Source organism: Zophobas morio, unplaced genomic scaffold (assembly GCF_036711695.1).
Source record: "Zophobas morio isolate AGI-343-1 ecotype UQ-CSIRO unplaced genomic scaffold, CSIRO_AGI_Zmor_V1 ptg000059l, whole genome shotgun sequence".
Lineage (NCBI taxonomy): Eukaryota > Metazoa > Arthropoda > Insecta > Coleoptera > Tenebrionidae > Zophobas > Zophobas morio.
In genome coordinates, this window is record NW_026972164.1 from 261,961 (window position 1) to 289,714 (window position 27,754).

At 28.8% G+C, this 27,754-nt stretch overlaps 2 protein-coding genes and 3 long non-coding RNA genes across 8 annotated transcripts; 3 read left to right on the forward strand and 2 right to left on the reverse strand.

Annotated features, from left to right (window-relative positions):
- Window positions 1-2,518: 2,518 nt before the first annotated feature.
- Window positions 2,519-3,396, forward strand: LOC135143487 (uncharacterized). Of its 2 annotated transcripts, XR_010282800.1 has the most exons (5): window positions 2,519-2,657; window positions 2,734-2,763; window positions 2,814-2,900; window positions 2,947-3,180; window positions 3,238-3,396. It is a non-coding gene; the product is annotated as an uncharacterized LOC135143487 (long non-coding RNA). The 2 variants fall into 2 exon arrangements; XR_010282799.1 differs by having other exon boundaries at window positions 2,814-3,180.
- Window positions 3,397-6,447: 3,051 nt separating this feature from the next.
- LOC135143463 (tRNA (34-2'-O)-methyltransferase regulator WDR6-like) lies at window positions 6,448-13,842 on the reverse strand. The gene is made up of 23 exons (XM_064075323.1): window positions 13,613-13,842; window positions 13,076-13,175; window positions 11,817-11,924; window positions 11,484-11,547; window positions 10,818-10,861; window positions 10,694-10,758; window positions 10,418-10,629; window positions 9,985-10,206; window positions 9,762-9,926; window positions 9,510-9,705; window positions 9,391-9,457; window positions 9,236-9,333; window positions 9,075-9,176; window positions 8,937-9,007; window positions 8,795-8,881; window positions 8,628-8,716; window positions 8,263-8,366; window positions 7,971-8,053; window positions 7,666-7,799; window positions 6,957-7,215; window positions 6,772-6,903; window positions 6,657-6,699; window positions 6,448-6,598 (listed from the first exon to the last, which is right to left on the reverse strand). The coding sequence occupies exons 1-23, from the start codon at window positions 13,840-13,842 to the stop codon at window positions 6,448-6,450; spliced, it is 2,826 nt and encodes a 941-aa protein (XP_063931393.1).
- Window positions 13,843-18,155: 4,313 nt separating this feature from the next.
- Window positions 18,156-18,872, forward strand: LOC135143485 (uncharacterized). The gene is made up of 3 exons (XR_010282795.1): window positions 18,156-18,265; window positions 18,619-18,749; window positions 18,806-18,872. It is a non-coding gene; the product is annotated as an uncharacterized LOC135143485 (long non-coding RNA).
- A 512-nt stretch (window positions 18,873-19,384) lies between these two features.
- Window positions 19,385-22,624, forward strand: LOC135143486 (uncharacterized). Of its 2 annotated transcripts, none has more exons than XR_010282798.1 (7): window positions 19,385-19,494; window positions 20,184-20,281; window positions 21,117-21,190; window positions 21,265-21,403; window positions 22,022-22,102; window positions 22,157-22,256; window positions 22,423-22,624. It is a non-coding gene; the product is annotated as an uncharacterized LOC135143486 (long non-coding RNA). The 2 variants fall into 2 exon arrangements; XR_010282797.1 differs by having other exon boundaries at window positions 21,265-21,361.
- Window positions 22,625-22,653: 29 nt separating this feature from the next.
- LOC135143474 (stress-induced-phosphoprotein 1-like) lies at window positions 22,654-27,607 on the reverse strand. Of its 2 annotated transcripts, none has more exons than XM_064075340.1 (16): window positions 27,600-27,607; window positions 27,246-27,455; window positions 27,115-27,187; window positions 26,968-27,033; window positions 26,664-26,751; window positions 26,220-26,284; window positions 26,107-26,156; window positions 24,908-24,952; window positions 24,689-24,796; window positions 24,429-24,540; window positions 23,738-23,840; window positions 23,361-23,481; window positions 23,102-23,300; window positions 22,932-23,035; window positions 22,800-22,867; window positions 22,654-22,747 (listed from the first exon to the last, which is right to left on the reverse strand). In XM_064075340.1, exons 1-16 carry the CDS (start codon window positions 27,603-27,605, stop codon window positions 22,672-22,674), a joined length of 1,494 nt encoding a protein of 497 aa, XP_063931410.1. In that variant the 5' UTR covers window positions 27,606-27,607; the 3' UTR covers window positions 22,654-22,671. The 2 variants fall into 2 exon arrangements, with proteins under 2 accessions (XP_063931410.1, XP_063931409.1); XM_064075339.1 differs by having other exon boundaries at window positions 24,689-24,799.
- Between the last annotated feature and the right edge of the window lie 147 nt (window positions 27,608-27,754).

Consider the following 27,754-nt stretch of genomic DNA (forward strand, 5'->3'; position numbering starts at 1 on the left):
TTCTTCCAAAAGTAACTACCATTGATGACCTAATTGACTCAACGTTATGGGATTCTAGCTGGTAACCTCGGACTCAAAATTGTTTTGTATAAATTTCTTCCAGAAACTATCCCAAAGTCATATTAATAATATTTAAATTTAGTCACATCCTATAATTTTTTTTCAAAACGGGATATCATAGTATGTCGGTTAATTACACATAATTCATTAATTCGTATGTACACCACACACAACCGCTTAAGCTTTCCTTTTCTTGATGCTATACTTCATTTAGGCATTTAGAAATTTATTCCTTGCGAACTATAATATATTTGTAATAAATCTCCATCTATATCAAGCAATTTGTTTTTTAACTCGTGCTCGCTATTTTGGCATGAATTACACACAAACTTTTTTTTAACACTATCGTTACTCTTACTCAACCTTCGCTTTCTTCTCAAAGAGGTTACTAAACGATGCTATTAATAACGCTATATTAGATTGCATTAATTCCAATATTATTAATGCATGTTAATAACTTGAAAATCCTTGTTTGTTTTGAATTTTAGCATGTGTATACGCTTGTATAAGGTCTTCGCTCGACCGTATCCCTCTTTTAAATTTTTTAAAACGTTTACTTATCTATATTACACTTTTACAGTCAATTTTTAGCAAATATAGTTCGTATTTTTTAAACCAAACTTATAACTTCTTAAGGTGTTTTTTTAAAAATTATATGCTATTAGTTGCCGTTAACATAACCTTAAGCTTCAAACCGCTGAATACATAATCCATGCTTTTTGATATCTGAAAGGCAGCATTGGCATTTTTATCAGTGGTCTGTCTATTGTATATACCCAGTTATACAATAATAACTAATACGTTACCGATGGAAGTACGTTTTCTCCTTTAAACTCTTGAAACATATCTTTAGCACATTTAAGGAATATACATAAGGACCTCTTTAAAATAAAGCTAAGTTTCAATCCACAAATATAGCATCTGATAAAGGGATCGCATCAGGTTGGTTTAAATCAACTTACGACCTTAAGTTTAAGCGTCAATGCTCTTAATCGCTAATTTACAACAACTCTCAATCCTGTATGATAGATATTTCGTATTAAACCTTTTAACTTCCTGTCATATTCATAACCCACTTAAATCTTATCGTATATAATATTACTGGTAGGGGTAACCTACATTATGAACTATGTAATTTTTTTAATATTTTTTAATTGATTTTTTAGACCTTTCTTCTATACGCTCCTTTCCATATTACTTACTTAAGCATTGCTTTAAGTATAGCTTGAAGTAGCTTTCGTAAGAACTGGTTCTTATCCTCTTTATTTGCTACAGTTGACGTGCAACTTGTATGTTCAAGTTTTTTGGCCCCATGCAATTGTTCTAATTAGACAAACCTTGGGCTGTAGTATCTCTACCTCGACCAGTATTCCAAAGGGTTCTAGGGTAAATGTAATTCAGAAAAACCCAGTTGTTCACAGCAACAGATACCCGGACGAGCAGTTCTCCTGCCCTGTTGAGATTACCTTTCCAATCTATTATAGTTTTACAATTGCTTGTCCTTAGATCACTTCTAAACTTCCTTATTCTACCAATCCAAGGAGTTTGGCTATAATTTATTAGTGGATATTACAACAATAAATTTTGTTATCCAATACTTCTAGTACCTTGTAAGATCACTCCGACTTTCGAAAAGAGTTCTGCTTCTAAATTGAAAACATTCAATGTGTACATAATCGACTATATTGTGTATTTACTAACAAATTTTTTGCCGCAACCTCTCAATGTTTTTGGTTTTGATTTTAATATACCCCTATAGTTCCCTAACCCGCTTTTACAAACATGTCTGCTCGATGGGTTACTGCAGTTATTTTTGTTTTTATAAAAATCAAACTCATCAAGCTTTACATCTTCCTTAAACATCACTTAAACGATCGCTCCCAAAACATTAAAATCTTATTATTATTATATATATTTGTATGTAAATTTGTCTATTTATTGGGGTCCTTATATTGGCAGTTTCTCGACTGAAAGCCCCATGGATTCTAAACGCGGGGGTAAGGCATTGTGTCTTTTATGATGGAGACTATACTGCTTTCCTAGGCTGCTTTCCTAGGCATTGGTACTACTTTTTACCAGAGACATATGTTTATAAGTTTTTTTGTTGAAGGTGTTGAACTCTTTAAGACGCATATACGTAGAGTGCGATGTAGGTGTAAAGATTTGCAATGAAGAGCAGTGGTGAATGTAAACAGCTTTCCGTTTAGCTCTCCCATTAAAAGTTTATTAAACCTGGTCACTATAAGCACATGGCTTTAAAAAGGGGCGGTTTAGCTCTGACTTGCATCGACAGTTACATGATGATGGGTGAACTATTGTCTTTTTTTTATAATAAGTATAACTCATTTTTAGTTGGCTTTGAAAAATATCAATTTTATAAGGGTTCTAAAGAACAAAAAGGAAAATATAATAATAATAGTACTAATATTAGTGATAGTGATAATAGTAATAATTTTGAAAGTGCTGCTGAAATAAAGGAGTGCACTTTTTCTAAAAACTATAGCGGTGAAGATCTATCTAATATGACAACCTCCCAGAAAAATCATTACCTTTCTCTATCAATGCAAAGGGAAACCTCAAGTATACCAAAAGCACCTGTATTTATCTATACTTGAGCCCCTGTTTTTGAGACAATATCAGTATTTTTTTTTTAAAATTTATCCGTAACTACAGAGCAGTGAAAAAGACCTTGATGCAAAATGGGTAAAATTTTATATATAGTAGTGTTCTCCCTTTGTTTAAATACAATAAAGTCATATCCCTCTCCCCAAATGTTTTATAAAGCTATGAAGAAAAAAGGTTACTCGCCTTCGGTAGAAGACATGGACTTAGTTGTTCAGGTTTAAAAAGTTGGTATCGTAATATATTTAAGTTAATACCTAAAAGATTCACAACGATGTTAATGAAAGAACTTGGTTACGTCTTTTAGAGTGGGAAAAACTTCATCCAACGCAAGTCTACTTCGTTTGTTGTATTGTTATTATTAGCAACTTTGAACGCTCCGCACTCTGGCAGGTGTACCATCCTCGTCTTCTTAAATTTCGCCGGACGTCCTGCTGACGTTTCTCCGCGTGCTCGTATACGTTGGTTACTTTTTGGTTATCCTCTTCCTTTTGATAGGTTGTTGTTGGTTTTTTATATATAGTATACTTTTATTAAAAGTTGTGTTATATACAGACACGACTGGATTATTGATCGTTGTGGTACCAAAGTTCGCTATGTAATTGATTTTTATCAGTATAATCTGGATGAAGGTGACCCTTTTTCAGTACCAGTTACGGCCATAGACGTGAGACCTGCACTAGATTCTTTTTCTAACGTCTACGATAGAATTCGTTACGCTTTCGCTTCTTTGCGTTAATAAAATAATTTATTTTATTCAAATAATTCTTCTAACAAAAAGGTGTTATTGCCTAATAATATCAGATAAGCCTTTATTTTCTTATCATTTCCACAGTACAACTTGTTTTCTCAAACAATTTTGAATTTGCTTACTAGGCAATTATAGAGTTTGTATAACTTTCTTGTCTGAGAAAGTCTTGAGGTCACGGCGTCCGTTAATTCTGACGTCGAAAAAATCTTTTGATGGAGTTTCGCATGAATACGTGCTTTAGTTTTAGCCGTCCCTTATGGCCTCCTGATGTGTTTGAATCGGGTCCTCAGCACGCTACTGTCACTGCAGTCCCGCAGGGCTCTCTACTTCTTCCCTTCGTCCTTTATGGGTGCGACGTGCCTTTGCCGGTCGACCAGTTCCTGCAGGCCGCCTATAGGCATGCGATATGGCGAATCACTCCTCGTCTTTGGAAGTTTACAACCAACTGTCATGGTAAAAGTACTGCAGCGCCGGCAACGGATCCAAGCTTCGACAATGCGGAGCTCCTTTAGCGCTACCAAGCGAAATATCTCTCGTACCGGAAGCATGTACATCTTATGGTGCGCACTGTTTACCGTTTAACGACGCAGTGCCTTGCTTAATAAGAACAGCTAGACTGGCACAGGAAACGCCTAATGGCCCACCCGCGTGACCCGCTTTTAGCAGTTTGCAACAGCTTCAACGAAAATATTGAGGTGTGTGACTAGTTGGAATCGCGCATCCGATTTTTTTTTTTGACTCTGTTGGGCATTAGAGAGTCACAAATAATAATACCTCCTTCTTTCCTCGCTGTCTATCTGCTCAATGCCTGATAGATATATGATTTGCAATTTCCTACAACATACCACTGAAATCTGGCAGAGATCCTTTTATGTCGTTTACTCTAAATTTTCAACTTTATCTCCTTGTAAGCTGACCTTAAGTTTTGTAGAACTTTCATGCTTATTTTGTAACAACAAGCTTTGTGTCCTTTTAAGTTGCGTGCCCCTTCACTTTTAAATTTTAATAGGTACGAACGTATACATATGCGTTTTAAAGGCTGTGCGCTTGGACAGACACTTTTCATCAGGGTTTTTCTTTTTGAGTTCGGTCTACACAAAGAAACATCACAGTCGCTGCACATAATATGAATGCGTTCTAGTCGTTCAACCAGTAATAGAGTAAAAAACTAAGTTGAAAAATACTTAATTTCAAGTTAATCGAGCTCGTTTATTCTCTCTTTTAAGTTAACAGAATAGTGCTACTTTTTTTGACAGCTGTCATCATACCTTCTTTACTTGGTGAAATTCTTTTTGCAGCTTCTTTTTATGTGCCCCTATTACTTGATTTTATAAAATCTGCTCTTTACTCTAGGAATGCCTTACTAAACTACCAACTACTGGCACTTTATAAATTTAAGTAAGTAGCACTAAATCTTCTGCGCGTACATAAATTCACAAACTTGAAATATGCCTTGTAATGGCTGTATTGGCTAAGTAAAAATTCGTTTAATATAAAGGGAAGAATTAAAGGTGTATACTATTAAAAACCGCAGCCCTTCGCATCGCAGTGTAAAAAGAGCATAAACTTTAAATACGCTTGCAATTCAGACAACCAATAATTATTGTAATAGACGGCTTAAATGCATAAGACTTGTCCAGTCTAAAAAATTGGCAGAGAAGAAAATTAATTTGCTTGGGGCTTGTTTGGCTAACAATGGTCTAGACTCAAGTTATTCCATAGAATTTCGTTGCCAACTTAAAAAAAAGTGAAGTTGTAAGCGAAAAAACTTAAGTAACGTACACTGACGACCGTGTTCAAAATTGCTTGCTAAAGTTATTTGGTTGAAACTAAATACACCTTCAAACTGAGGCAAGAAATTCAAATATTTAAACAAACTATAAGAAAGAAGAGAAGAGGTAATTGAGTTAGTAAACCTAAATTTTTTTTATAAGAGCTACTATAACTATAAACAACGAGTTTAGTTTGTCTTCAAATTTCTAAGGTGGATTAAAGGGGAGGAAAATTCTGTGATGCACTCGGAGAGATACTTATAGCAAACGGAGGAGGGTTCTACAAACTCATTAGGGTTTGATAATCAATTTTCTCTAAAAAAAGGCCTACAATTAGTAAAAAAAACTATTTATTTTGAAAACTGAGTTTATTGAGCAATTAATATAACAGCTAGCTGGCGTTCTTTTTATAAGTTAAAGCTTTAAAAGCAGTAGATCGAGAGATGTTTTTATCTCCTTGCGCTCTAAGGGTTTCAAAATGCCGGGTTTTAACTCTTTGAAACAATAAATCTTACAGTGCTTATAGTTTTATTTACTATATTGATAAATAAATTAAGTACTTATTTTTTCCTAAATCAAAGTAATATAAAAAAAATGAATAGTAACGCGTTTGAGAGAGACTTTATCTCCGATATAAACCCTTCAAATATATATATATATACAGTATCTTGTGCAGCCTGACATAACCATCTTTTTGTTTTTATTATAAGTCTCTGTTTGGTGGTTTGCATAGTGAACGTTTGTTAATAGTTATCTACACGCGGATTGCATTCACATAGTTAAGGAGTTTATTGTTGTATTTTTAATAAAACGTTCAAGCTCACTCTTTTCAGTTGGTAAGACTAATAAGAGTTCTACTTCAATTTTCGATATTTTAAGACTGCATAAGCAGAAGTAGTTATGTTTGGTATATATTAATTATACTTCAGAAAAAATAATAACCATTAACTAATACAACCGTATTGTAAACTCGCCTTGCAAAATCCAAGACACCAAAAAGTTGGTCACACCAACAAATCACTTGCAAAAGTAACTCTAGCTCATTTGGATGTTACATTTTCCTGCTTATTACAATGAAATCTGGCTCTGTCAAAAGATTATACACAGATTTTTATTATTATTCGTGATTATAATAATATACGGCGCTTTCCTAAGTAAAAAGGAATTCTTTGTAACATTCACCTTAATTTTATAAATTATAATGACGAAAACACTACCGAGAGATAAAAAGATTAATTTTTTTCACTTTTTTTTATTATAACGCGTTATTTTATAACAATTTGGAAATTTGGATTCCCTTTCTGCAAGCTCCTTCAATTTAAACAGATTTGTTTCTTTCAACACTTGAAAAGTTTGAAGTCCGTTACCAACAATAATGAATTTCTCATTGCTTCTATTTAAAAATATAATATATTTTAGTTATCTCAAACGGTCAATCTATAAGTTTATACAAAAGCTCCATAGTAGCAATGTCACTAATATCCGCAAGTCGGCCTACAAAATAATTATTTTTAAATCCAAAGCATTCTTATGTTATTTGAGTATAAAATTATAATTTTCTTTAACCTGAAATATAAGTAAAATGTAAAGTTTGCAGCAAAAAATTATAAACGAGCTTCCGCAGTATCGTCCTTTGATCGGCCGAAGCGGTTAAAATTAAGAAAGTGCCCTCCTCTGTATGCTCGAGCAAGCAAAGGCCTTTCAGTAAAAAGTTCCGAAATAAAACAATCTGATTATAAAAAGTCGCGAACCAGTAATAGTTGCTGCGTGGGCAGCTTCATCTCTGACAATTGCTTTAGTTTTTACTGTACAAAAGCTACGTGCTTTGTCATTATTAATATTATTTTCACTAAATTCTACTATAACTGCACAAAGAGCATTGTCGTCCCCACCAGTAACCACCAATACTAAGTGGTTATCTTTATAGTCTTCGCCAGTAAGAGGCAAAGTGGAGAGGCAGTTGACGCCAGATTGGTGGAGAGTGACGCTATATAACGGGGAGGCGTAATTCTGTAATATTAGTAATTATAATTAAGTATCACGTGCTTGGCTAATATAGTACTGTAAAATAATAGAAAAATATATTAAGACGTGGGTATATAATGTGAAATTTGACGTTAATGAATACTCTAAAGGATGAATACCAGCAAAAAAGTAAAAATGGAATTCAATTATATGAAATGTATTGGTGGAGTTTTAGGTTTTTTTATAAAAAATTATTAAAAAACAAAAATTTTATTTTTATAAGTTTTGAAAAAAATTGATTCGAACAAAATTTGGGCTACTTTACTATAAAATTTTAATTTTCTAATTTTGTTAGCACATTATAAATTAGAAAGAAAACTTATTTGCATTATTCTTCTCCTCCCAAAATTAAAAAAAAAAGTTATAAAATATTACGTTACAAAAAATAGTGCATTAAAGCATAGGTTTGCAAAAAATATCATCAATTAAACCAACCAATGAGGACAAATTTGAGAGATCCCAAAGCGCTATTCGTCCTCCAGTGTCTGTTGAAAACAGATATCGTTTCTTATTGGGCAGTTCACAGAGTTTTAAGCACAGAATACAGCGCTCATGGTAGTGGTTATAAACTATTTATGAAGAAGTCGTATTTACTGAGCTGAAATGTATTCATTATTATAATTTATATATGTTTTACGCGTTTATAATTTTTAGCGCAACAAAATGATTAATTATCTATTTTATTCCAAAAAAAATTGATAAAACTTAATCAAAGTTTAGCAAGAAAAAATATGAGTAACGTTGTATATCAACGTTTCCATTATTTGCATCGAACGCGTAAAAGGAAAGTCTTCCGCCTGAAGAAGCCGTAATGATAGATAGCCTTCAAATCGGTATATATAATAATTTTAATATTTTCATTATACTATAAAAATTTATATTTAAAGTTTCTCGAAATTTTTTTTCTTTCATCGCGTTATAGTTTTTAAGTAGAGGCAATCTTTATGAAAAGGTACTTGCGTTTCTACGCTCAAATAGTGGTGTACTTCTTATAACTATTCTATCCATTAATATTATTAATATATAAGTAACTTATTATCTGAAGTGGGGAAAGACACTACAGCCATAATACGCCCGGCTACTTTTTCCTTTGGCTTCCTTAGGTTTAGTCCTAAATGCTTAACTTCCAAAAGTTTCTATTTTAAAAAAAAATAAAAAAAAAAGGTAAGTAATAGTCTCCTGTTATTTTATTTTTTTATTATTCTAAACCGAAAAAGAAAAACTCCTTGAAGCACAAAATTTTTTTTATAATTATAATTTTTTTAATGAGGAAAAAATTAAAAACTTGTATAATTATAAAAAATCTATTAACATCTATTATATATAGCAACATTAATAAAAAATGGATGGCAGAAACACAGAAAGGGTAGCATAATGATAATAAAAAGTAATAATACTGTAACATTATTCAAAGTAAGCATGCACGCGTCCAGATACCCTTTACTCCCTCCCCAAAAGACGAGGCAGTCCGAAAAAAAGAGGCTTTCTAGAAGTTGTTTACATTTAAAAAAAACAATAATAATTCTATACTTAATTTTTTCTTGAATATTAATATATAAATAACTTTCTTTAGGACAGCGGCAGATAGAAATTGCACGAATGGTATGGCCGGGTGTTTCTATATGCGCCACGGTGGTTGGCGGGTTCTTCACTATTTAGAAGTTAATTATCATTAATAAGAAACGAGACGGTTCTTTATGAATTACGCTCCGATATATATAAGCAACAGTCTTCTCCTCCAGTTATGCAGTATATAAATTCATCTTCTTCCGAGTTTCTAATAGAAATACAAACAAAACTATAAACAAAAAACTAAGAATAGTATATTTAAATTGATATATTACAGTGGCAACGCCTTCACCGAAGTAATACGACGATGGTGAAACTTTTTTTGGAAGAGAAAAGGCGATTGGGGTTGGTCGTCAAAAAGCCAATGAATTTCGTGACTGAAATAAGAAGGTTAATGGCTAAAATTTTCTACTTTTAAATAAACTTTTTTAAATACTTTTTAATATACGCAAAAGCAAAGAAGTGCTCATCAGCCAGCTTTTTTATCAAAAAGTCCAAAGAGCGATGACTTCCAGTGCAAGTAACCTCCCACAACTGTAAGTAAATTATAATAATACAAAAAAAAAGGAATGATAGATCCTCTAAACATACTTTTCTATTGCTACTTCGATTGTATACTTGAAAGGTAGCCCCCACAAACCCACACAATAAAAGGTCACTATTGGTTACCCCTGTTAGCGGTAATAAATAAATTATGAATTAACAAGAACCAATCGTCCCAGAGTATATCCAAGAGCTGAGCAGACTGTGAAAAAGGGCGTATTTTATTAAAACAAACTAGTTGCTTCGTGTCAGTATTAACATTACTACTACTATCCTCATCATCATAATGAATTTCACTTTTATTATTGAGCCATTTGAGCTCGCATAGATAACCATCCCTGCCACACGTAAAAACTTTTTGTTCTATAAAAAAAATTAATTGGGTTAGTAAAAAAATAGCCAAGTATAGACTACTATACGTTGAGTAACGCATAAAATATTCAGTATTGCTTGTTTGTTGTGAACTTTTAGTATTTTGTATTGCTTGACGGCGTATTTGGATCCTGGTCGGTTTAAGCCTTCTTCAGTGGTCCCCAGTTCGTTCTTTTTTAAATATATTACGTGGAGATTTCCGTGCTTATCTCCTTATATGTGTTATTAAAGTGTTATTATTAGAGCATTTTTTGCTGGTAGCGTAACAACCTGCTAACAGTATCTTCTGAGTAGTTGTTATAACGTACAAACAAGCAGAACACGGCAAATATTCCAACGATTGTGTTAACACCAACCCAGCGTGATGGGTCGAATGACAAATACGAATCTTCCACCACTTAAATTCTGCTCTAGCATTGGAGGAAAACAGCTCGAGAGACTTTTCGGTTGTCTTGTGCCAGGAAAGCCAGCAGACATTTTCATCATCGTAAGCTTGAAAGCGGTTCACAGTTAACTATAATAATAATAATAATAATAATAATAATAATAATAATAATAATAATAATAATAATAATAATAATAATAATAATAATAATAATAATAATAATAATAATAATAATAATAATAATAATAATAATAGTAATAATAATAGTGATAACAATTATAACTTTATTTTTAGTATCGAATATCCATATGAATCCACTTCTTTCGCCAATAGCGAGGTAACGTCTACTCCGGCAGAGTAGAACTTTACTGATGTTAGAAGTTCTATTCGCCCTTGAACAGGAAGGTGAAAAGTCATTGGCGAGTTCACAGGAGTTAGAGAAGCCGCTTTCTGATTGGCTGAGAATGTGTTTCGCCATGGGGGTTACTAGACAGGTTCCGTCTATATTTATTTCGGCTTTATAAAGGTTGCTTTTACAGTAAATATGAAAACTCTCATAAAAATTTTCATTATATATAAAGACGTGTGGCGTACCCTTTATTTGAAGTGAGTACTAAAGAGTTTGGGCTGAGGATATGCACGGTCCGAACTTTATCATTCTTTAGGTTGAGTAGCAAGTATATTAATGAAAATATTATATACAATGTTATGTACGCACATTAAAGGCACTGCAGTTTAAATTGATTTTTAGTATTTTAGCTTCTGAACAAAAAGTAAAGTCAGAAAATAATAATTATTGTAAGAACTTTAATGTTCATAAATTTAACTAACTAATAAGAAAGCACATTAATTTTTTTAATGACCAACTAGAGCGTCTTTTTTTATTATTTTTTTATAAATATTTATACGTTAAAAAAAATGATAGAGATAGCATATTTGTAGGATTAAACAAAACATGGGCAGGGGAAAGTGACTAATCAAGTGGTTGAACACAAGTAAAAATCACGTGTTGTATCAAATGGTGCTAGAAGCAGACAAACACATTGCAAGAACATGTAGTACAGTCTAGTGGTATGCCATATGGAGAATTATTACAGGTCATTAATTACAGCCCGCTATATTATTGGTTAACTGATAAATAGATACCAAATATCTTTTGATTATCTAAAAACTTAGTATTTATTGTACTGCTAGTTACCGTTTTATTACTGCAAAAGATGCACATGTTCTTATAGCGCGCAATGCGGGGTTAAAGAAAGTAAAAACACGATTGGCCAATAAATATTTCTTAATCTTTAACTGCTCCAATGTCAGTACGGCTCCGCAACGTAATACAATGTGATACTATTAGCAAGCAAAAGGTTTCCTCTTCCTATTAACAAACCATTTTCCTTCAGTATCACTTCAACGTTCCACACAGCGAGCACGTGGTCATCACCGCCCGTTATCTAAAAATTTTACTTTAATAGAACACATAAAGTAAAGTAAACCATAAAAGTCTTCCTAATAATTTTTATTGTAATAATTTATAAATAAGCTTCCAATTAAAAAAAAGCAATTTTTTATATATTAAACTAACATAATTATACTGTTACTAATATAATGTATATTTAAATAGTATATAAGAATACTAAATCATAATCAGTAAAAAAATTAACCACCAGAATCTACTTTCAAATTAACGAATTTTTTATGTAAAGTATATTGATTTTGTTACTATATATTTATTGTCCAATGAAGAACAAAGCGCTCGAATTCCTCCTGAGTGAGGCGTCCAGCTTTTAATAAGTTCACATGAAGGCGCCCAGATGCAAACCTTGGAATCCTAAATTTTATAAAATGCACACAATTAACAAAGAAAAAAAGCACATAAATTAAAAAAATGTGAACACATTATGAGATTAATACCACTCTATTTATATTTGTACAATGCCAGCAAAATATACACATACCAAAACTTTTAGAGTTTAATGAAACATTTACTTAAAAATAAACAAGAATTTTAAAGTATACAGTTTTATCTAGAAAAAGAAAGTTTGTGCACGTACGATAGCTCTTCACCTAGTAAAACATTACTTAATAGGAGCCTTTTGCAGCCTTTTGCCTAGATTTAGTAATTTTTATAGAAAACTTTATTCTTTGCGCCTTGTTATAACAAAAAAATTTTACTAAAATTTATATATAAAAATTAAAAACTATCCTTCTTAGATAGAATGAGTAAGCAAAGAGCTCAAAGTCATCAATGTTCAATATAATTATCATGTTTTTACATCTTATATTTTATTTTTTAAAATTAAAGTAATCAAGCAACACTTTTAGATAAAAATTAACTTAAATTTATTAAATTAGTAATGCGCACATTCAATGTAAAAAACTTTTATTAAATTATCAGAGGCACAATTGTTTTGTGGTTTAATAATTTATAGAAAGCTATAATGGGGTGAATATAAGGTACATATATATCTAAGATTTATATATAGAAAAATTAAATAAGTTATAAAATACAGTCAAATACGATGAAAATTAATTAAAAAAACACATAAACAATAATTTCATTAAAAATTTTCGTCTTGCAAAGGTAACTAACGCCTTAAAATTTACTAAATTCTCAAAAATAGTAAAAATTATTTTGACAAATTACAATGAAGAAAAAAAATACTAATACACACTAGGTAATTGCGAAACTACATGAAGCTGGAATTTCTCTCAAAAAACTACTAACACTTAAACGATTTCCCTCATTTTCAACGAGATGGTAAACTTGGACTTATAAAATTTTATAATTCACGAAAAATATTTTATTTTATATAACAAGTAAGCCAACTCGTAGTTATATACAATTTTGTTAATTACTCATAACACAATAAACTAAATCTTGAAAAATTATTAATTACTAAAAAGACAATAAAATAAATTAGAAGCTGCAGGAAAAAGTAGTAGAAAAGCCAAACTAGACATATATAAACTTTTATTTACTTCTCCAACGCTTACAATGTGATCGTCCAAAAACGTAACTTTCCATATACGTGCCTCGTGACCATAAATAGTGAAGCTGCAATGCTTTGAATTCTTATCCCTTAAAAATAACAATTTTAAAAGTTATTGAATATTAAATTAACTTTAACACGAATTTATATTTTAAAAAAAATTAAAAAAAAAAGCAAACCAAAGTTGTGCTTGCTTTTATAATACAGCAGTTATTTTAAAAAATATTTAAACTACTTATTATAAATTGTTAATTAAATAAATATAGTTCTAGACATAAGTCACTGTAAGAATTGAAGACAAAACCACTATACTCACACCTACAAGATAAGCCATCTGTTAGTACAAATTTGGTTCTTACACTTTTATAATATAAACCAGATCAGAAAACATAGAAATTATAAAAATCTATGAAGAGTTAAAAAATAAAGTCGGTTTACAAAAAGTTTTGGATAAAAATTTTAAAATTAAAAAACTTTTTAATTTCAACATAAAAAAAAAAGAAGTCAGAATAAACGATAGACGAACTCTGTTAAATTTCTTAAATCCCAAACTCTTATAGTTCTGTCGTCGGAAGCAGAGCAGATGCTCGTTAATGAAGAGTTAAAGGCCAGATCGTAAATGGCTCCTTTACATCCTTTTAAGTAATGAAAAATTGTAATGTCTTCTCGTTCAAATAAGTTAGACTGGATCAACGTAAAAGTTTCCGCTAACGGATGATCAAACTTATTCTCTTCTATAATGTTTTGTTGTTTCATTAAGATAGACTCAGTTGATTTAGAAAAGTCAAAAGTGTCTGAAGAAAAGTTGTATTTCCAGAGTAAAACGTCACCAAAAACAGTTCCTGAAGCAAAAAGTAAATTGCTCTTCGTAGGATTTGATATTGCGAAGGAATAACTGTTAACAAACATAATTATATTATATTTAAAGTAAACAAAAAACTAGAGATAATTATATCGGAATACAGTATTGGCATTTCTTGGCAGCAGAGGGTTTTCACAATTGTTTTTTGTTTAAAATTAATAATTTGCACAAAGTTGTGGGCAAAAGCAACCACAATGTAAACAGAAATAGTTGCAGTTTTCAGGAACTGAACTGCTAAAACTCTGTCCATCAGAGTAAAGAAAGGGCTGAATACTTTAAAAAATAAACTGGAAGGCCCTAACGTACCCGTAAGCGTAACATTTTATGAGAAAAATAAATATATATTAAAAAAAAACTAAACCAAAAAAAATACTTTCAAAACTATATGAAAAGATTCTCAGCTGTTTCTCGCCAAAAACGGCTATAAGCTTCTGTTCCAGATGTGTATGTATTCCATATATTCTTGCCCGATTAAGAGCAGTAAAACTATGAACACAAGTTTTGTATTCAATATTAAAACACTTTAGTAAACTTCCTTCGCCTATAGCCAAAGTTTAAATTTCTATTATACTATATATATATATAATTTTCTAAAAATAATTACTGACCCGAAAGAAAATATTTATTTGTTAAAAACGAAACTGCAGTTATCGGGGCCACCAAAATGTTTCCTTCAAAGAAACCCATTTCTTAGTTGGTAAAAAAAAATAGAGTTCTTAGAGGTTGTATATATTTTGTTTTTATTTATTTAATGTTCTGATATAATACAGTCGTTAAAAATGCTAAAATTTAAACTGAACCATTAACATCCCTCAGCACTAAGAGGGTTGAGGCGGGCATATAGAAGTGGAGACCAGGTACGCCGTGAGACAATTTCTTTTTTAAGTACACATTATTGTGGGCTTATAGAAGCGGTGTTAGTTAATATTGTGTTAAAAATTGAGTCGGCTAAATTATACCAAATTAGCAGGGGGATAACCCGAGATTAGGCAAATAGGTAGAATGCTCTGTCGTCAATTCTTTAAAGTACAGCAAAAATGATTTTAGCTTACATTCATGTTTAACTGGGCGGTTCATATAAAACAAGATGGCAAGTGAAAATCCTAAAGATGGCTCTAAAGAGCCTAAATTCTGTTAATATGCTAAGTAGAGCAGTAGGAGCATGCGACCCAGGCGTACCTTTAGTTGGTTTTACTTTTGCTTAATAGATAAGTGCTTTATTCCCGAAATTTAAATTGTCTCTTTTGCAGATAAGTGGGTAAAGGCGGCATAAGTGGTATGAACTTCGATCGAATATATTTTATAATGATGTTAAAGTCTTTGGCTTGTTTGTTCCAGGGACTGAGAGAATGTGACAGTGAGAGGGCATCAATTTTAACCATTATATATCTCTAATGTACCGCGTTTCAGTAAAAGGGTTAGTTGTAAGTTAAAGTGGTCTGCATGCAGTTGCAGTCAAAGCCAGTATTTTGCAATACAATATATGGCGGTATCATCCAAATATTATTGTAACTTTAGTTAGTCGGAATAAAGATTATTGCAGCTTTAAAGGGTGCTAGGTAAGAATTCTCCCTACTGTATTTCTTGAAGGATTACCACGCCTGTCTTAAGGGCTCTCAATTACTAGAGTTTATTTGGCCTTGACATTTACCTTAAACTTCTGAAAACTACCACCAGGAAAAGTAACACTGGTCACAGAGATCTAAGGACCATAAAGACCAGTCTGCATTGCTGACATCCGGATCTCCTAAATATAAAATAGAAACATTAGAACCCTATGGAATTTGTAGTTTAAATTCTTTAAATCTTCCCCTTAAGGTTCTTATAAACTTAAAATAATAATGCCCTTAAAATATTTTTGATAAACTCATGGCTAAAAGGTATTTCTTTCGTAAAAAAAGGAATTTTATTAATAGTTAGTATTATATAAAAATTTCTAATCGATGTCTTACATATCATAATGGCGTAACCCTTTACATATCTTTAAGAAAGGTTTACAATTTTACACATATTCTAGTAGGTAGTTCAACCACATCTTGAAGTAAATTTTCGGATATGGTAATATTTGTTGAGGAAAAGACCCCAGTTCATAAGTTTTAACGCAAATTACCATTTTAGGTAATTTTATCATTATTGATTATTTCATTTCTTAGTGGTTAGGATCTAATGAAGGTACACGAAAATAAACTGGCGGTCATGTTACTTTTTTCGTCCGATTTTTGGTTTAGTTATATTTGTACATCTATATATATACATTTGTCTACAATTAATTTTAAGAGGGCTTAAAGGTTTAAAACCCTAACATTTTATTTCAGGAATTATTGTGTTATTGCAACAGAAACGAAAAAATAATGTTTTTCGTTGTGATCCGTATATATATTTTATATTTTATATTAGAAATAATAGGTTTAATGCAGTTTTATTAAAAATTTTTTTTTTAGAGAGTAAAAAATTACTCAAACTAAGTTAAGCTATATTCTGGTTTGGGGATTTATAATAATTTTTTTTAGTATTTATATTGTACTTAACAAAAAAGCTAAATATGCATCGACGTCTAATATCTTATTTACTTAATAATTACCTTTGTAATTGTATTTCATCGTGTTTTTTAATTTTAGTCATCTGTATAAATTCCTGCAAGTTATTTTTAATAAAAAGTAAAATACAGATCTTTATAATGAAGCCTTGAAAGAATTTTTTTAATTTGTAAGTTAGTACATTGATTTCTAAGCAATACTGTTTATTAAAATAACTTTTTAAAGTACGAATGCAGTAGCAATAGCAGCAAGGTAAAATAGCGTTTTTTTTTTTGCCGTGCTACGCAACAGTTGTAAAAATTACTTTGGAGGATTAGGACAGCTTACTTCGTTAAATAGACATTCACTATCTATTGCTAACTCTGCTCATTACTTGAAAAATACACTCCTTTCTTCTTTTTAACTAAAAAGAAACAAGACTAACCTTAAAAAATGTATATTGGCATGAATTAGGTGGTAAAAGAAGGAGATTTAAGAAAGTAAAGTTTTTAATGCTATAAAAAAAGAACTAAAATATTTAATATTAGTAAGAAATATATAATAGTGAGAGCTGGATCAAAAATTTTTTATCTTGCACAAACTTATATACATGGAAGCAAGAAAAAGTTAAAAATAAGAAAGCAAGAGTAAGAAAAAGAACAAGGTAGTAACTGCAGGCGGCAAGCTTGCATCTTTGTTAGCGTTAGTGCGCATTTATATAAAACCTGAAATAGTTAAACACTTTTGTTTCTCCTATATTTTACTATTATTCCTATACGTCGTTGCGGTATTATATATTAACGATAAAAAATAAGTAAAACTTCAACCAAAGTTTTACATGTCTCTTAGCCTTATTTAGCCCTTCTTGATAAAGAAAGAGACCATAAACAGCTAATTCTTTTTAACATCAAGTTAATAATACGCTTGCAGCAATATTAAGTTCAATATTTTAATCATATAATAACTCTTTAAAAAATTTTTTTTAACTCCAATTACTCATTTTTATTTATTTCAAAATAAACTAATTTCTTTATCTCATTATTTATCAACAAACAAGACAATATTACAAACTGATTTGTTTATAAGGTACCGCCCTTGGCTCGGAATGCGACGACAAGTGGTTTGATCCTGCGAGGGTTTATATTAGTAAACACTAGACTTCTCGGCGATGAATGCGTTAACTTTTTTGCCAAAAGCAACTACGGACGCCCACGAGCACTGACTTGCATAAAAATAAGTTTATATTTTATTTTTATTTTAACCTAGTTAAGTTATGACTATACTGTTAGCATGATAATTCAGACAGTCATTTTTAACGCTAATAAACACGGCGCTCTACTTGTAGATTTTTTAGAAAATATTATTAATTTTCTCAACCAAAATTGTATTCGGGCTTTCATTTATACAGTTGACTATGTTACTTTTCTTATTGATAGGTGTTTTTCTTTTTTTTAACCTTTTTATTATAATTTTACTTTATTCTTTGTTTTGAGGTACTTACCTCTGACTTGGCAAAATCACTTTTTGTTAGTCAAAAAGGCTTTTGACTCGACCATTACTACTGTTAGTCTGTGGGTTGAAGTTTTTGAGCCTCTTTTTCAAGGCATTTCCATTTATATTAGCATTCGAGTTATTCATACCATAAATTATCTTAAATTGAGTATTTTAGGAGTAATTTGTTTAGCAGAATTTTTGTACACTATTGTAGTTCCGGCTTCAAAGAACTTTTTTCGGTCTCTTTTAGAGCAATTTTTACATATGCTTAAAGTTCTTTCCCCGTTTTTAAAGGCTTTCCTGTTCGGTAAAATTATTTTCTATTAGTATAATAGATATCCTTAAAAGGTTTACCATAATTTATTGTAATTAATATATTTAAAATAAATAGTGATAATAAACTTCATTACGAGCACATATATTATTAAGAATTTACTTTATAATTTGGTGTTAAAAAAATTCTATGCTGAATTCAATTTTATTATACTTTAGATAAAGTTATATAAGTGTTTAAGCAACGAATATTGTTTATTCGTTAATTATTGCTATCCTTTTACTAAAACTGGATCAATAATTTTTTTTTCTTTTTCGAATCTTTGTAATAAACTTTTTGAGTTGAACAAATTTTAAATCAGTTTTTTTTTTATCATTTACTTTTAGAACTTCGGGAGAGAGTACATCCTTTAATTATAATTTTGTTAACCTTAATTATTGCGTCTGGTCCTTTCGTACCCTTTTTCATAAGAAGATTTATTCAAACAAAGAAAAAAGTTTTTTTTCGCGTGAAAAAGGTTTTGCTTATGATGACAACAAATTTTAACTTGTGGGTTTCTATTTTTCACTGCAGCTTGGTACAGCCTTAATAGGGAAATTTAAAAGTTTTAGCACAAATTTATTTTCAATCGCCTGTCATCGTACTATTTGCATTCTTTTTTATATAAAATTAAAGTAAAAGTAGTTTAATATACTTTATAGTTGCCTTCGTTGTCTTCTGCTTTTCTAGTTATTACTACTTTCAGAAGGTTTATTATATATTATTATATAAAAGTTATAAATTTTTTATTTAATGACATTTTTATGACAATTTTTTTGTCTCTAATTTTAATTTTTATTAAAAAATTAGCAGTTTATTTTAGTTCAGGATTATGCTTTTTTCGCTATAACATATCTTCTTCCTTCATATCTTACCTTGAAGTCTCTCGCTCTTTCCTGTGAAAAAGTTTAGTTTGTTTAATTTTAATTTTAATTTTGCCCACGTGTCCGACTATTGCTTTATTGCAATTTTTTTTTAATTTTAATTATTAAATTTTAAGAATTTTATTATTTTTTTTATGTTTTATATATATATAAATGCTTTTATATACATTTATAAGTTTTATTATTATAGTTGCTATTACGAATTTAATTTTTTTTTAATTAGAACAATTTGTTTTGGATTAAATACTGGCTCATCACCGACTCTGCTATATTTTTTTTATTTCTTCCTGTTCTACCCGCTTTAGCCCTGAAATTTCTTGCAAGTATTCTCCATTTTAGGTTTTTAATTTGCATTAACCAATTAGTTATGAAATTATTGTAGTATAGTATTATATTTTCTTTAATATTTTTTATTTTGTGTGCATCTATATAAATTTATTTAGCAAGCTTATATAACAATCGTTTACATTTTTTCATTGAGATTTCTATAAATAAAATTTAATTAAAATTATTAAATTGTAATATTTTATTTTCTCTCTATTTTATATTATTTCGGCTTTTTATAATTTTCTATGATCTATATAAAATTTTTTATAATAAATTTATAAAAGTTTTCCTTACTTATTTCAGATTTAATTATTTAATCTTAAAAAATTACTCTTAAAATATTTTATTATTATAATATTTTATTTTCTCTTTACTTTTTTATTTTCGAAATATTTAAGGCGCTTGTGTAATTAATTTGTTATAGCAAATTTAGTTTATTATTTTTTAATTTCTTTATGGCGAGTGATTTGGTTAATTCAGGATGAAGTGGCCAATAACGTAGAAAAGTAAGTAAAATAAAAGTTTATATGAAGCCAACAAACCAAAATGAAATCGGTGCACTTTTCGTGTCGCCCTATAGATTTAATTTTCTTTGAAATTCAGAATTTTTTTCGAAAACTTTAAATTTAAATTTTTATTTCTTCAAAAAAATAAAATAAAAGTTTTTAGTTATTTTTTTCTTAAAATAAATTTTTTTAAAGGACAGCCATAATGTTGTGGTTGTGGTTTCCCAAAACTCGAGGCGCATCTCTTTTGTATAAAACGTTTTCTTCATTAGCAGAAAGGCATTGCTTCTTTTGTTCGTTGGTTATATTATTTTTATTATTATTATTACTTAGTTTTACTTTAGAAATACAAATATTTATCTTATTTATAGTTTTAGTATTAATATATATATACTATTAGTTTGTTGGTTATATTATTGTTGTCATTTACTTTAACTTTTACTTTGTAAAATATGTTTGTGTTATTTTAGTAATTATTGTTTACTTTTTACTCTTATTCAAATATATTTTTTTATTACAATTATTATTAATACTTTTAGTATAATAAATACACATTATTCAAAGCTCTATAAAAGTTTTTATTATAATTAATAATTTAGAAAAAGTATAAGTATATTATTATAAATTGCAATAGTCTGATATATATATATTATTAATCATACTTAGAGTTTAATAAAATATACAGTTATATAATTATTAATAATTATAGAAAAGTATATTTATGTATTATTAATAGTTATGTTATGTAAAATATATATTATTGATACTAATACTTATACAATATATATATATTTCTATTATTACTAATAGTGTTAGTATTAAAAAAATGTATATTGTATATTTCTATTAATAATCTAGTGAAACTTGTCAACATTTTTTTTTATTTTTACGTAAATTTTTTTCTTTAATCATATTTTTATATATATAAAAAGTTGGCTGTAAACTTTTTATTGTGGTTTATAAAAAGTTCTTTGTTGCTTTATTTTTTTTCAAATGAATTTATAAATTAAGGAATTACTATTTCATTAAAAGTAGTATTTATTAGACTAGTTATAATTATTTTCTGTATTATTTTATTAAATTTTTTCTTTCCAATTTATATTAAGAAATTTTTTCATATTTTATCAGGATTAATTGGTCTATATTGCGCATAAAAAATGAAGAAAAGGATTGCTATTCCCAACATTTATGTAAACTGGGAGGTCGGCACTTGTTTACTTTTGATTATTATATTTATTATATTTATTATTATTATTATGAATATTATGAAAATTAGCTTTTTTACTGCCTGGAAAGTTTCAGTGGGTCGCCGAATACCTGCAAACTTCCAGCCCTTTAACTTTATTGGCTACTTTATTCCTTTTCACTAATTGGTATGAGCCATAAATAAATACAAAGAAAGTTGTGCACGTTCAGTAAGTTATTGAATATTTTACTCCTGTTTAATAAATTTAACTAAAATAAAAGTATAGTTTTACATAATATATGTTTGGTATTAATAATTTATGAATTTGTTCGATATTAATAGCCAGAAATTGAGCCAAGAATATTCCTTAAAATAATTCGTAGGCCAATTAGCTTAAATATATATTTTAGTTGGGGAACCATCCATCGTCGTTGGTTTACTGTAGTACCAATTAAGTTTTTGGCCGCTTTTAACTTAAATTCCGCGGATTATATAATCAAGTCAGAATGAATCTTTTCATCTTTTTTTACTGCCAACTATTGAATCTCTTCTTAGCGAAGTAGGCGTACATAAACTTACCATTCACGAGTATAAATTTTAGTAGTATTTTTTGTTAATGAGACTCTTTTTCTGTTTATTGTAAAGTTTAAGTACTTATAATAATAATTTTTTTTTCGTGTCATGCCCTTTACAAAGTAAAGTAGTTGTAACTTTTGTTGGGTTTATTATACTCTATAATATTTGCAATCTAGTAGTAGAGAAATAATCTTCTTTTGCTTGATAATTTTTTTTGATGAACTTTACTTATTAGAAAGCGTCCTATCAAAGTTTTTATTATTTTCTCGAGGTATGTCACCATGTGGGGCTGCTTACTCTTCGGCTACATATATCCGCTGTACCGAACGCTTATAGTTTTACAACAGCACAAGTATTATTATCTTATTAACGATAATTATATTTCCACTACTTTTTTATAAATCAGGACTTTAACGAAAGCTCGCGCCACTAAACTAATTGAGTATTGGACAAAATATTGGCTGGCTTACTCTTTTTTTAAGGGAGCGCACACGTACTTTCAATTGGTAAAAATACTTAATTACACGTGTTAATTTCTGAATACAGCTTTAATAATTATAATTTTATACACGTTTAATAGTGAAAGTAAAATTGTTAAATTTTTAAGACAAACTGTTAAAAATGTTTGTTAAAAATTTTTATTAAATAAAATACTACTTTCTCTCCTGTTAGTGGCTTAAATGGATCCCTTTTTTTTATTATGACTTGGAACTCCTTTACATATTGGCCCTCCGACTAATGGATCCTAACTTCGTCGTCTTTTTACTGCTAAAAGCTACCAAATTACGACGATTACAGACTAATAATAAAAAAGAAGGCAGCCATTATATAACAACCAATAATGACAATAGTAATAAAGAAATGATCCAATAAATGGTTTATATTTAATAAAATAAACTCGAAGTACAAAAAGTCAGGCTGCTATTTGCCTTCGGCCTGCTGCTGCTGTTGCTGTTGCTGCGCTTGCATCATCATGAGAGCCCGTTGGCAGCCGTAACTAAAGGGATACTGATAAATAAGGAAAAAGTTGCTGGATAAAGCAAACTCACATGGCGTCCTCATTGTTCTTATCCACTTTCAGCGCCTTTTCGTATGCCTCAAAGGAGAGCGTGTACTCCTAGACCAATCAGAAGGCTCCGTTAATATATTGGTGACTGCGTGGTTGATTAAAGCAACCGTACCTTCATGGTAAAATAACAGCGGCCCTGACGAATCAATGCCTTCACAAAGTCGGGCTTCAGCTCAAGACATTTTGCACAATCCCTTAACGCAGAGGGAAACTCGCCTGGCCGGAAAAAATAGTAGTGTTAATCATAATAAATAGATGGATATCCTTGGTCACAGAAATAACCAAGAGCCATTAAAGCGGCCGCCCTATTAGAGTACAGCACGTGGTCCTTGGGATTCCTGCGAATGGCTTCAGTGTAGCATTTGACAGCTTCCGGATGTTTGCCATTGGCATAAAATTCGTTTCCTTTGGCTTTCTCCTCCAATGAAATATTTGGGTCGATATACTCTTTTTCCTTTCGCTCCTTCAACAAATTTTCTGTCTAAATATAGTAATTAAAAAATTATTATGAAGTAAAATAAAAAATAAAAATAGAATGAGCCTCTCTGAGTTTCGTAAGTGCCTCCTTAGTGCGGTTTTCGAGAAGCGATTTGTTGAACATTCTAACGGCTTCTTCTAAGTTGTCTTCTTTAAGATATGCGTTTCCCATTCGCAAATACAATCTGGTATTAGCAAATTGCGTTAATGGACTACAAAAAAAATACTGAAAGTGTTCAACAAATAAAAAAAAGGCCAATAAAAAAAGCCAATGCGATAATTATTGAGTAGATAAAAAGCGTAATAAAAATAGTTTGCATATTTCCTTTCGAGAAAAAGGCTTAAAAAACTCAAAAAAAAGTTCACACGCTACAAAGATTTTAAATAATACTTAGAATATATAGTATTATTCCTAAAAAAAATAGTTATAATAAAAAAAACTTTGCAATCACTGAAAAGTCGGCGTAATTGTCCTGTCCAACTTCAATAGCCTTTTCGCAAATTTCCCTGCATTTTGCGTATTCTTTCATCTCAAAGTAAACAGCTAATAATAAAAAAGTTAAGTGCATGTAAAAATAGTGAATAATATATAGTGCATCGTTTCTTTGGTTGGAGCGACAAGTAATAAAGATTTTAAAAAAAAAAATAGAGTTAAAATGAATATTATTTTTTTAAAAAGGAATTCTATAATTCTACTAAAAAAATTCTGATATAAGAGGAAAGTGTCCAGTTGAACACGGAAGGGGCCCTGAAACTTAAGAAAACGAACCAATTGAGTTAAAAGTCGACCAATAAGGAAACAATGGGTAGCCGTTGCGTACGTAACTACAACTTTGCTTTTTCTTAACCAATCAAATATACAACAGTCGAACTGTTCAAATTTTTATTTGCAACCAACTTTTACAGGTCCGCAAAAAAGATAATAAATATTTTTTTAATTCTTTTTAAAATAATTAAATGCAAAAAAATTAAAAACTTTTTAAAAAAGTATAACAAAAACAACGCAAACTCTAAAACCCTTAAAAAAACTTCCATTAAAAAAATGATGGACCACGAAAAATATTCTTTAAAACTGAGCCGCTCAAGTCATAAACAATAAAACAAAAAAGAACCACCAAAGTAAATATAAAACCTGCCAAGTTGGAATAATAGATGCAATTATTGGGGTCCAGTTCAGTAGCTTTCTGGTAGTGAGAAATAGCCGCCTCAAAGTCTCGCTTTTTATAGGCTTTATTACCCTTTTCCTTTAAAAAATAGCATACAATACGTTTTTTTAAAAGATAATAATCATACAAAAATAAATAAAATTTATTATAATAATTTACAAGTAAACATTTTTTTTAATTAATATAAAATATTAATCAATTTATTTCTTTAATAAAGCTATCCTACTTTTTCTTCAAGAGCATTTTTTCTAGCACGTGTTTCTTCACTTTCATCCTCAACAATTTCAGGTTCAGACTTTTCAGGCTCCTTTTTTTCATTGTCTTTATTGCTTTCCTTCTTTTATATATAAAGCAAATATAATATATATATTTCGCACTATTCATAATTAAATAATAATTAAAAAAAATATTTTTTCTTAATATTTTTAAATATAAATATACATACTTCATAATTTTCTTTTTCGTCCTCAGCGGTGGGCATATGGAAGCCCTGCAATAAAAATAATGATAAAAAAATTAATTTATTAATATTCATTATATATATAAATAGCAAAAAAACATCGAGAAATTACTAACAATAATTATACTATTAAAAAAAAAATTAAAAAAAAAAGCAAAACCCACAAAGTTATTATAATAATAATAACTGTCTTTGAAAATAAATTTAATTTAGTTTAATAAATAATTATAAAAGCAACTAATCTTTTGAAAAGATAATTAATAATTTATTATTTCAAAAAACGTACTAATTTATATATTTATATATATATATATAATTTTTTTTTCCAAAAAAGATTTGAAAATTAACTTTTTCTCAAAAAACAATTCGATATGAATATTTAAAAATTCTTAAGGTAAAATAAAAGTAAGTTCCTTAATAAAAGTGAAAGAAAATAATTTTTTTTAAATTCACTAAAATAAATTATACAAATCATATAAAAACTATTTAAAATTGACTTTTGTAATTTTTAAAAAATAGAAAAGAAAAATAAACAAGTTATATTATAAATAAGGAGTAAAATTATTTATGAAGTAAAAATAAAATTTAAAAAAAAGCAATTTTTAATAAAATACTAAAATTATTAATTCTTTACAAAAACTTTTTTAAAAAAAATACTCATTTTATAAAAATTTGTAACTTGTGGAAAAAAAAATCAAAGTTACTACTTATAAATAATATTTAATATAAAAAACTTTACAATAAAATTTAAATAAATAAATATAATTAAACTTAAAAAATAAAACTTCATAAAAAAATACTAAAAAGTTACTAATTTAAAAACTTAAAAATAAAATTTACTTTAAAAAATTGCTAAATACTAGTCATAAAAATCTATTTAATGCCTTAAAAGAAATCTTAAAAAATTGGATTAATTAAAATTATATTGGTTAAAGTTTCGAAAATAAATAACTAAAAAGTTAGTAAGTTTATTGTAAAGAACTTAAATAAAAAATAATTTATAAAAATTAAGTTTAAAAATTTTAATACTAAAAATATTTAAATAGAAAAATATAAAATTTACAAACTAGATAAAATTAATAATATAAAAAATATATTATAAAGTTACTTTTAATAAAGTTTAAAATAAACACCATTAACCAAATTCTAAATTAATAAAACTATTATATATAATCATTATAAACCATTAATTCCGACAAAAGAGCCATAATTCCGGGATCAGAAAGATATGAACCTAAAATAGTTCACAAAAATAAAAAATATATAACAAGTAAATAAAACAGAATTTCTAAAATACTCAAAAGCTTGGGATCCGACTGAATCATACGAACTTTATTAATAAAGCTCGGATCACTTTTGTATCTAAAATTAAACAAATTAAATTATCTTAAAAATTTCGAAGGGTTTTAATTTATTAAAATTTATAAATTCAGTAATAATATTATATATGAGTCAAAAGCTAAGCATCATGAAAAGTACAAAAAATTGTACAAGTAATAAAAAAGAAAGTATGAAAAAATTAAAAAATCTATACAACACTAAGTTGTTTTATTTATAAATACAATAAATTACAAATTATTAAACTAAAAATTAAAGTTAACAAATTAAGTAAAAATAGTAAACGCAACTTTTATTTAATTAAGAAAATCTGCAGTCCCAAAAAATTATTATAAAGCATTTGTTTATAAAAAAAACTTTAAATCGGTATAAAGGTTAATTATAATAAAAAGAAGTGTCGTACTTTGCTAGAGAAGGCGCAGTGGAAATTTTTAACCAGACTTCAGGTTTATTAAGAAGATTGCCAAGTTGAGTAAAAGGATTAGAATCACCTACAAAAAAAAACTTAATTATTATATAAAACAAACTGTTTAACTTTATAAAAAAAAATACTAATTTCAGCAATAATTCTAATTAACTAGAATTCAAAAAATAGTACCATAAATTTAAATTATAAAGAAAAAAATATACACATAATATCATACAATAAAAAAAAGCTATCAATTGTAAAGTTTTTTTTAAGCCTAAATATTAATATAAAGTATTACTTATCTGACGTCGAACATCTTCAAGGCCTTTTTTTAATAGCTCGCTTTGAGGGTCATACTTAAGTCCTTTTAAATGTATAATTAAAGTTTTTTAAAAGATAATAATAACAATTTAAAAAAATGGTAAACAACTAATATTATATATACCTTCGTTGTAGGCTTCAACAGCTTCATCGTATTTATTAAGATAAGCTAAAGCAGCACCTTTTCTAGAATATCCCTTTAGTGATGATATTAAATTATTGAATACCCTTAAAAAAAGGTATTGCTATATTTACCTTTGACCAATCCTTCTTTAATTCAATTGTTTTATTGGCATCTGTCAAAGCAAGATCATAACTACCTAAAGAAGCGTAACAAGCCGATCGATTGCTATATAAAATATGATTGTCCGGGGCAAGTTCAATAGCCTTGGAAAAATAATCAACGGCTTTGGCGTAATCCTTAGCAGAAAAGGCAGAATTCCCTATAGCTTTAAGCTCTTCAACCTAAAAAATATGAAATACTTAACCGAAAAAAAAACAAATAAAATTAATATAACTTTATTGTCTAACTTTATTGTCTAGTACATATGTATTATCGTGGCTATGTTAACACTATTATTAAAAAGAGTAGAAAGAAAAAGTTCGTACACTCATGGCACGAGTGATAAAAAAAAAGACACGGAAACTAGTTGAAAGTTATCAACTAAATTACTACTGTACCACGTGACTTTTTTCTTTGAAAGTTCGGGAAAAAGAAAAACGACTCAATGACTGATTTTACGTATGACTAGCTTGACTTAATA